The sequence below is a fragment of the Bison bison genome, unplaced genomic scaffold (genome assembly GCF_000754665.1).
Source record: "Bison bison bison isolate TAMUID 2011002044 unplaced genomic scaffold, Bison_UMD1.0 scf7180017864485, whole genome shotgun sequence".
Taxonomy (NCBI): Eukaryota; Metazoa; Chordata; class Mammalia; order Artiodactyla; family Bovidae; genus Bison; species Bison bison.
Genome location: NW_011495045.1, coordinates 8,535,854 through 8,546,892, shown reverse-complemented (window position 1 = coordinate 8,546,892; position 11,039 = coordinate 8,535,854). Strand labels below are relative to the sequence as shown.

The following is an 11,039-nucleotide window of genomic DNA, read 5'->3' as shown; positions in this document are numbered from 1 at the left end:
TGGTCCTCAGTTTATATTATCTGTAAAATAATGGGAGCTGAATGATAATATCTCCACAGTCCACAACCAAATGGTTCTCTAATGAGGAAATGGATTATAAAGCCTGTCTGGATCCAAAGCCTATGCTTTTGGTTTTCTGTGTAAGTTGGTGTCTTTATATTAATAATACGTCTATCTATAACAACACAGGTGAATGCTCTGCCCTTCACTCCACCTGTCTAAGTCTTCAGATGTGAAGGAAAATTTGACTGTCGAGGGGCCTCTGGGACAGGACAAAAACTCACCACTTTTTATTGTGACCATGTGATTCAAAACTCGGTTTAAGAGACCCTTCCACAGTGCACAATGAGCTGTTTCTTGTTTATAGCAAGTAGATTTGTTTTGGCATAAACTTGGAAATCTTGTTTTGAAAGCAAGAGCCTCTTAAAATAATACATGTAAAATAAGAAGACATTACAAGATACAATTTAATAGGAATTTACTACAGTAAAATGAGAATAAATATCAAATGAAATTTAAAAAGTAGACTTTTAAATACTAACACCAATATATTTTTTTTAATTCTCTATTAAATCCTGCCCATCCTTTAAAGGATAACCTTTAGAGTATTTAGTTTAAAGTATATCCTTTCTTCTTTTGTGGATCTATTTTATTTTTTAGAATTGTGGTTTTGAAGATTAAATAATAGATTTAAATTCAATTGATTCTGACCTTTCTTTAGCAATTGACTTTTATGATGAGCTTTTTAAAAATTATATTTCCTGTATTGCTTGGCACTGTGACATGGCAAGTCAGCCAAATAAAGACTATAAAATTAAATATGGCTTATCTACTGTGTACAGTTGAGTAGCTGGACGGTTTAAGTACTGTGGGTTTTTTTTTTGTTTTTTGTTTTACACATATGCAGTCAAGTTAATACCAAGAAAATTAGCCCCATCCTGTCGGAGTCTCTGCAACCCCGGTTACAAAGATAGTGACATTCTCATTAATTTTTTTCTGTGCTAAGTTGCTTCAGTCATGTCTGACTCTTTGCAACCCTATGGACTGTAGCCCTCTAAGCTCTTCTGTCCATGGGATTCTCCAGGCAAGAATACCAGAGTGGGTTGCAATGGTCCCCCTCCAGGGGATCTTCCTGATCCAGGGATTGAACCCACATCTAGTACGTCTCCTGCATTGGCAGGCAGGTTATTTACCACAAATACCACCTGGGAAGCCCATTTTTTTGTCCTATATAGTTAGAATATCCATTGGTCGTTATGCTACCAATGGTTATTTATTAGCCTTGATGTTAGATTAAGTTTCTATGATGTACAGAATGGAAATTATTTCTCTGTAAAATTTTAAAATAATTATCTATAGAACATATTATCTTACATACAATGGGCAAGTTTTAATGTGATATAAACAAAGCATGTATTCCGTGTATTTGTCATAAGTTAAGCTCTTTCATAGGTTAAATAGTGTCAGATTTCACAGCAGCTAGACTTAGTAACTCTTTAGTTAATTGTTTTGTTTACCTGGCATTTTTAAAAAACCTACAGTATTCATGTTTATAGAATGACTAAAAACATTCGGGAAAGCAAAGCGGGTAGTATAGTTGGGTCCATATGATGTCCAACACTGCTCTCTACTGGCAGAGAAGCAAGTCATAAAATAACTAGCTGTTCAAGTGAAAAAAAGTCAATTTCAAGTAATATTTGAAAATGAAGGTGTAATCCTCAAACTTTCACATATGTTTCTGAAAAATGCTTGTTTTAGGCATAATGGAATACAATGAAATAACTGGAAGAAATGACTACAGACATCATCTGAGATTAGTTGGAAGAGAACCTGTCATTTTAATTAACTGAAAAATAGTTGTGGGAGTTTTGGAAAGTATTATTAGGCCAAACATGAAACAGCTTAATAGCATTCAAATTTTGAAAGTCTATAAAGTAAATATTTTTGTATATAATAGTGAGTTTACTGATGCTTTATGTTTTTAATTTCAACAAACTGCTGCCATTAAAATATCTGCTGAGTACATTTACAAAGTATCTAAATGCACTGAGCAAAGAGATGTATAGGTTGAAATATTTGCATAGAATATATTAATATAATTAGTTTTAGACTATAAAAATTTGCTCAGTATTTGTCAAAGTCTTTATGATGATTTTCCAAAGACATTTTATAGTTTTGTAAAATCTGTGAAAAATATATGGTACATTGTTATACCTTTAAACATATAGACTAATGCACAAGACATTTTTAGATCACTATCATCTTACTTTTCATGGTCAAATATCTTCTAAATGTCCCTTTATGTTTTACATCATTTCTATCTGTGCATATTATTTAGGATTAATTTAATAACTAGTAGCCTTTTAATATGGAGAAGGCAATGGCAACCCACTCCAGTATTTTTGCCTGGAAAATCCCATGGACGGAGGAGCCTGGTAGGATGCAGTCCATGGGGTCACTAGAGTCGGACACGACTCAGCGACTTCACTTTCACTTTTCAGTTTCATGCATTGGGGAAGGAAATAGCAACCCACTCCAGTGATCTTGCCTGGAGAATCCCAGGGATGGGGAAGCCTGGTGGGCTGCCATCTATGGGGTCACACAGAGTCAGACACGACTGAAGTGACTTAGCAGTAGCAGCAGCAGCCTTCTAATAACTAGTAGCCAAAATTTAAATGCAAACACACAAATGCACTCACACAATAATTCCCAAAATGGAATCAGTAATATACAGTAATTTAAGAGGGTTTTTTTTTTTTTGTAAGTTTGCCTAATACTGTCACTGGCTGATTGATTGGCAGACTAATTTTATTGTAATGAATTTAAAGCATATTACATTTTCAATGATAACTACCTCTTGATTATGAGAAAGAAGTTGATGCTTATTTTCATTGTTACATTTTTCTGTAGCTTCTAAATTTCCTATAGAGAACATACATTACTATTAAAATAAAATATTTATTCATAAGTAAAAAGAAAAATTTTTTGCAGAGTTTCAAAGCATAGGCACATACTTGTATATGGGATTTACACATGGATTTAGGTAAGGTCTAATGCCTGATCTTAAAAAAAAACAAAGTGTGCTGAAAAGAATGTTGTCTCTTTGAAAATATGAAGAAAAATAATTGATAAAGTCTTGAGTACTTAAAATATTCCGCACCCACCATTATCATGGCCATGGAACAAATAACTGTTTCTTTTGCTCTTTTGCCACACTGAAAAATACCACTCAGAATCTACATGTATAAAGCAAAACAGTCTGATATTATACTCTCTTCTCATCAGTGTTATTTTTTTGCTACCACATGGAGGAGCTAAGACATAAAGTTGCTAAAATATAAAAGTAATGACTTTTACTGAGTTGAAAGTGTTCACCATACCAGTGTTCCATTTTCTGAAAGATAATTTAAAAAAAAATTCCGTATTTTTTATTTGGGTAAATTTCAAACAAAAAAGAGAATTTTTGAGATTGACTTCTTTTATTCAGCATAATTTCCTTAAGAGTCATTCAGGTTGTGTGTGTAACAATAGTCCATCTATTTTTATTGCTGAATAGTGTTCCATGGTATGGATGTACCATAGTTTGTTTAACCATTCACCCACTGAAGGATATTTGGGTTGTTTCTGACATTTGACTTTTACAAATAAGTCTACTGTGAATATCATTTCAAAAATATTTACAAGAATATAAATTGTCATCTCTTTGATATAAATACCAAAAAGTGCAGCTGCTGTGTCTTATGATGAGTTCATGTTAGTCTTCAGAGAAACTACCAAACTATATTTCAGAGTGGCTGTAACATTTTACATTCCTAGCAACAGCAGCATCCTATAATTTTATTTGCTGATCTGACAACCTTACAAATATTAAGGATCTAACTTTCTTGATCATTAAAGAATCTGCCTGCAATGCCGGAGGCCTGGGTTTGATACCTGGGTTGGGAAAATCCCCTGAAGGAGGGCATGGCAACCCACTGCACTATTCTTGCCTGGAGAATCCCATGGATGGAGGAGTCTGGCAGACTACGTACGGTCCATGGGGTCGCAAAGAGTCAGACACAACTGAGCGCTTAAGCATACACAACTTTCTTGATTCTCCTTGCCGTTTCCCTCAACGTTTATTTCTGTTGGCAACATTCTTCTCTCTCATCTCCCTCTACAACACGGCGGCTACCTGGGGAAGCCATGGTTCTGACACTTCTCTGTCCTTCCATTGAAACCTCAGTTCCAGGGTCTCCTTAATCCATACCTTTTACCCAGAATACTCCTTCCCCAAGCTCCACTTTGTATACCCTGCTGTTGAGTCTGCTTCTTTAGCTGACACCTCAGAGGAACTTAAACTCAATGTGTTTGAGTGTATGTTTCATTTCTTCCTTTCATTTAGGTCTTGTTAAATTGTCACCTTTTTTAGAGGCAACCCACTCCAGTATTCTTGCCTGGAGAATCTCATGGATGGAGGAGCCTGGTGGGCTACAGTCCACGGGGTCGCAAAGAGTTGGACACGACTGAGCGACTTCACTTCACTTTCCTGATCACTCAGTCTTAAATATTATATTCTGCCCTATGTTATTATTTGTGTTATTTTTACTTATATAATCTAAGATGTATTAGAAATCTGTTTGTGATCTAGATATAAATATAGAAATATATAGATACATTCATATATACATACCTGGATACATACACACACAAGTATGCTCACTGGGATGTAAGTTACACCAAAACAGGGACGTTTTTCATCTGTTATATATCCAACAATTAGCAAATGCTTGACTCATAGTAAATACTTTTTTTTAAGGAATAAATGAGTATGTGTAACATTAACTTGTTATCATTTGGGGGCTTAATTCAATTTTTATTGTATCAAAGTTTATTGTAGTTTAGTCATTAAGTCATGTCCGACTCTTTTGCAACCCTATGGACTGTAGCCCACTGTCCATGGGATTTCCCAGGCAAGAATACTAGAGTGGGTTGCCATTTCCTTCTCCAGGGGATCTTCCTGACCCAAGGATTGAACTTGTGTCTCCTGCACTGGCAGGCAGACTCTTTACCACTGAGCCACCAGGGAAGCACTTATCAACGTTATCTATGTCCATTTTAAATATTTCCCCAAGATTTATAATGAAACAACAAAATGTTACCCAGCCCTTTCCCCAAGCGTCACTCACGGACACAACTAATTTCAGCTCGTTATTTTCTTCTTTGTTTCTGGATGACCAGCTTAACTATCGTGCCTCAGTTTGTCATCTTGTAGTGCTTGTCATCCTCCCTTGATTCCTGGGTTGTATTTCTTCCTTTGCTGTATTTTACATACTTTCCTCTTCTCCTATGGAGAACTGGGACACAGGAATTTAAATTTTTAGTCCATCTTAGTACATATTTTTCCCCCTCTTGGTAATCTGTAATCTTGCCCTAAATCTTTTTCTTTTTTTCCTTAGAATTTGAAGTTATTTTTCTTCCATTATTGCTGATGTGAAGTCTGATGTCATATTTCCTGGCCTTTGTGCGATTTTTGTTTCTCTCTGGGGTCTTTTACGGTCTTTTCTCTGTCTCTAGTGTATTGAGGATGAGCCTGATGTGCTGGGTTTGTGTCTCTGTTTTCACTCATTACAGTGGTGTAATCTTGCAACCCACAACTCCCCTGGCCTTGTTTCTCCTGCCTGTTAACAGCTCGATTGAGATGGGATGAATAACCCCTTGGCCATGGCTTGATTCCATTCTTCTCCTTCCCCCTTCAGACACCAGGTAGAGTGGGAAAATACAGAAACTAAAGTCCTTCCTCTGACCTGTATTGTGTGCAAGCCTTTGGAGAGCACTTAGGACCAGAGTATTTATGCTGTTTGTGGGTTGGTGTGCCAGACTGTGTGTTCCTGAATGTAAGCATTTAACCCCTTAATAGCGTGGTAAGGCAATTCCTCCCAGAATTAGCGCCTGAGGTTAAGATTTGGGAGGAAGTAGATTGTCAGAAAGTGTTCCCAGGAACAACCAGTAAGGACATGGGAAGGCAGACAGATGAGGGAAAGCAATCAAGTGAATCCCCAGCTGCAGCCTGATTCTGTGAAAAGTTCTGCATCAGGATGTTACACCTTAGAGTTTGCCCCACTTCCCAGCAAAGGGGCCGGCCCTCTGCACTTCTACACCAGTCATTGGTTAAAGAATTGTTGAGATAGCAGAAAACTCCCAGAAGTTTATAGCTCTCAGTACTGGCAAAGTAACCTCACTGACCAAAGGGAATCCTCTGAAAGTCTTGGTGTGAGCCCTTACCAGCAAAGCATGGGGAAGCTGGAGGATGGATCCCAGTGCTGTTAAAGAGGATCCAAGGAAAGCTGAGCAGGCACCAATATCCACTAAATTCTAGTTTCATCTCCAAAGAATCAGTAAATTAAGAAGTGGCCATCCCTCATAATTATAACGCATTTTGCAGTTTACAAGGTTGTTTTTTTTTTTTTTCCCCCTCTCATCTCTTATTGCAATTAGTCTTCAGAGAAATTTTGTAAGGAAAAAAGAACAAAATTATTCTTATTTTTCAAGAATCATGACTTTTCTAACATTTTCAAATTCTAAGCCTAGGGTTTATTCCAGCATGCTGCATCACATTCAAGAGTCTTGTAAATATTTTATATAGACATGGAATGCATACAAATACAAACCTTAATCAGAGGAAGCATTATGACTTTTTTTAACTTAAACTATTATGAGGAATAATCTGCTTTTTAGTTTTAAAACTGTTCCCATTCAGTGCATCCAACATTACACAGAAGAAAAGGGTTAAGTGGCAAGCTCCATATCAGATGTCTTTTTAGTTCCCACAGTCTTTGAAGGCTTCTCCCTGTTTCATTCCTCAGATGACTTAATTAAAGCCAATGTGAAAGAAACATATTAAAAGGTTCCTGGAGCACCACAAGAGGTTGATTCATTTAGAATGTACTTGGAGTTCTTCCATCATTTTCCCATATGGAGCTATTTACATATAACACTTATGACTCATGACATTGCTGTCAAAGTAAGGAATATTTTTCCATAAATATTTTCAGTAACTCTTACAGTCTGTGATCGACACATCAGACACTTCTTGTAGTTCAATAATCACTTATCTATAAAGAGTTTGCTTTCACCTCCCAGTCTGCTAACGCTAGACCAACCACTAATGGGGAATCCCTCAGTGATATGATAAATACAGAGAGGTTGAGAACAGTTTACACCATAGATTTTTCAGAACTAAACAGCTTCTATTGTGTTCGCTCCCCTCCTGTCACTTAGACCCTTTATCCTTTCTGGATGATCTAAAACAGCTTTTCAAATCTGGTGGCACATTAAAATCACCTGGGGAGCTTTAACATACACAGGTGCCCTAGACTCCACCGCCAGCCAATTAAATCAGAGTCCCAGGCACTGGTCTGCATAAACCTCCCATGTAATTATATCATACAGAAAAAGTTGAGTACACTGACCTGAAACAGAAGAAAATGTGATGGGTCCATTGGTGTCAGGAATCAGTTTGGTTGTCTTCCATATCTTCAGTTCAGTTCAGTTCAGTTACTCAGTCCTGTCCGACTCTTTGCGACCCCATGAATCACAGCATGCCAGGCCTCCCTGTCCATCACCAACTCCTGGAGTTCACCCAAACTCACATCCACTGAGTCGATGATGCCATCCAGCCATCTCATCCTTGTCGTCCCCTTCTCCTCCTGCCCCCAATCCCTCCCAGCATCAGAATCTTTTCCAATCAGTCAACTCTTTGCATGAGGTGGCCAAAGTATTGGAGTTTCTGCTTTAGCATCAGTCCTTCCAAAGAACACCCAGGACTGATCTCCTTTAGAATGGACTGGTTGGATCTCCTTGCAGTCCAAGGGACTCTGAAGAGTCTTCTCCAGCACCACAGTTCAAAAGCATCAATCCATATCTTAGTGGGCAACTTTTCAATTCCTTTTTAGCTGAGAATTTCTTCACTTATTTTGGTCTTTTTTGCAGGTCTGGTCAACCAACTTGAGATCGCTTTGGGGCAAACATAGTGCCTAATGATATTGCATCCAGACCTAGTAGAAGTTTTATGACATAGTTTAAACATATTAGAAACAGAAACTGTTGTATCTTATAGAATCTGAAAACTGAAACCTTTTTGCCTCAATGCTTCTGAGCTTCACTTTCTTTCCATGAGCTCATCAGAAAGGGGATCAGCAGTTATCTCCTGTATTTTCATCTCAGCTTTTCTATCAACCTTCCACTATTCTCCTGACCTGTTACTATTTCCTAAGTCTATTCCTTAGATTTTTAGTAAAAGAAATCACCTGTGATGGTTTTAGAACTGTAATTCCCTAGGCCTCTACCCTTATAAAAAGAATTTTCATTGTTATATTTTAACCTGCTTCCTAGGTGATTCTCATTAAGGTAATACATAGAGCCCAGTTTAAAAAACAAAAGTCTAATTTCTTTAGTTATTGTTATTTTTTTCAAGAATGAAAGAAGGAATCACATGTGGTTTAAAAGACACTCTTATATTGCTATTTTGTTCCCTTTCATTCTGTGAGTTGACACATGAAAAAGATTCTACTTAATTATTTGATGTAAAGTATATACACATACTGGAGAAGGGCATGGCAACCCACTCCAGTATTCTTGCCTGGAGAATCCCCATGGACAGAGGAGCCTGGTGGGCTACAGTCCATGGGGTTGCAGAGAGTTGGACATGACTGGAATGACTTGGCACCCACACGTACACATATACGTACCCATGCATATGTCTGTTTATTTAAGAACTGATGAATTCATATCTCACTTTGGTGTTATGATTGGTAGTATGTGACAAGAGAAGTCTTTGGAAAATTATATATGTCTAATGAATGTATGATGCTAAAGCTGAAACTCCAGTACTTTGGCCACCTCATACAAAGAGTTGACTCATCGGAAAAGACTTTCGTGCTGGGAGGGATTGGGGACAGGAGGAGAAGGGAACAACAGAGGATGAGATGGCTGGATGGCATCACTGACTTGATGGACGTGAGTTTGAGTGAACTCCAGGAGTTGGTGATGGACAGGGAGGCCTGGCATGCTGCAATTCATGGGGTCACAAAGAGTCGGACACGACTGAGTGACTGAACTGAACTGAACTGAATGAATGTAATGATTATTTGCTATTTATTTTAAAATATCCTGTAGAATAAAATATCCACATGTCAATTCTAATTTTTCTTGAATGTTTCACGATATTGGTCTTCTGTTTAGGAGGTATTATATTGCTCCAGGATAGATATTTTATTACAATGTGGTAATTACTATCAAACTTTTTTCTTTTGGGGAGGATAGGTTAGGTTTTAACTAAAAACCTCTAGGGATCCTTTAAAATTCTAGAGCATGTATTTTTTTTTATTATTTTTTAATGTACTTTATGGTTTTGATGAGCATTGTATACTAGGTATTAAAAATGTGTGTTTTTAAATTTTATATGCTAATTGGAAAACAAAGAAAAATTTTGATTTACATTATAAACTGCATTAAAGCACATTAAATTTTTAAAATATATTTTTGACAACATGAAAAAAATGTATATACTTTAAATTTTCAGATAACAATTTTTTAATTGTTCACATGTTTTAAATTTTAAATTTGAGATCAACTTTATTCCTTTGGGCCCAACAAAATAACTTTAATTTTCTTTCCATTAAAAATCTGCAAGCAAATTATTTAGGAAAAGTGTAATTTTAAGAAATCTTAGAATAATGGAATTGTATGTGACTAAGTAATGTGTTAATATTTTCATATCATGTAAAATAATATAAATTAGTAACTCCTCTGTGCTGGATTTGGATTTGAATTACTATCACGTCATTCTGTTACCCCATGATATATCTCAAAATGATTTAATGACACATGATGTAGTAAGGCCTGTCTCACAGTAAACATTTTCAGTTTCTTGGCAGCACAGAAGTAGAGCAGCCCAAAGGAACAGAAGTTGTAAGAGACGCTGTAAGGAAACTAAAGGTAAGCAAGCCCTCAAAGTAAGTGTCTCATGTACTGAACTTACCTTTGGCCATCAGTAGACCAATGGAAATTCAAAGCATGAATAGTCTTAGTAAAAATGTGCTGTTTAATGAATACCACTAGATCAAGGAAACGTATTTAATGATAAGTATGCAGACACAATTATTTTTCCGGATGTGGCAGAGTCTTCACAGTTTCATAAGGTGTAATTTTTTATAGAAAGTGAAAGTGAAGTTGCTCAGTCGTGTCCAACTCTTTGCGACCCCGTGGACTGTAACCTACCAGGCTCCTTTGTCCATGGGATTCTCCAGGCAATTCTCCATTTCCTTCTCCAGGGGATCTTCCCGACCCAGGGATTGAACCCAGGTCTCCCGCCTTGCAGGCAGACGCTTTAACCTCTGAGCCACCAGGGAAGCCCTACTCAACAACAAAAAAAAACGTAAGAGCAATATTTCAGAAGTATTGGCATTCTGTTGGAGAAGGCAGTGGCACCCCACTCCAGTACTCTTGCCTGGAAAATCCCATGGATGGAGGAGCCTGGAAGGCTGCACTCCATGGGTTCACGAAGAGTTGGACATGACTGAGCGACTTCACTTTCACTTTTCACTTTCATGCATTGGAGAAGGAAATGGCAGCCCACTCCAGTGTTCTTGCCTGGAGAATCGCAGGGGGGGGAGCCTGGTGGGCTGCCATCTATGGGGTCGCACAGAGTCGGACACGACTGAAGCGACTTAGCAGCAGCAGCAGCAGCAGCAGTAGCTTGCCTTTACTTTGCTTGGGCAATGTGGACTCATGCCCTAACTCAAAGACAAAACAATCTACTGTAGTTAGAAAATCGAACCCACCAGTTGAAAATGAAGAAGTAAAATTCATTCCAAAGCAGCATTTTGCACTGACACTGTACATTAAAGACATACTAATGGACAAACCCACAAGGGTCTGGCCGTATCCATGAGCAGACTCAGGGAACTGGTGAAAATAAAAGCAGAAACAGTAAGCAGCTCCACATACTCATAATCAGCAAATTTCCTGAGAAAACCTTACATAATTTCCATGCCTCC

General features: G+C 37.5%; 1 protein-coding gene across 2 annotated transcripts in view; it reads left to right on the top strand.

Moving 5' to 3' along the window:
- Positions 1-11,039, top strand: part of GULP1 (GULP, engulfment adaptor PTB domain containing 1) — a 329,829-nt gene that overhangs the window by 250,924 nt on the left and 67,866 nt on the right. For both annotated transcript variants that reach the window (XM_010862917.1, XM_010862918.1), the window contains exon 5: positions 9,907-9,978. In XM_010862917.1, coding sequence (XP_010861219.1) covers positions 9,907-9,978 — 72 coding nt within the window. The remainder of the gene's footprint in view (positions 1-9,906; positions 9,979-11,039) is intronic.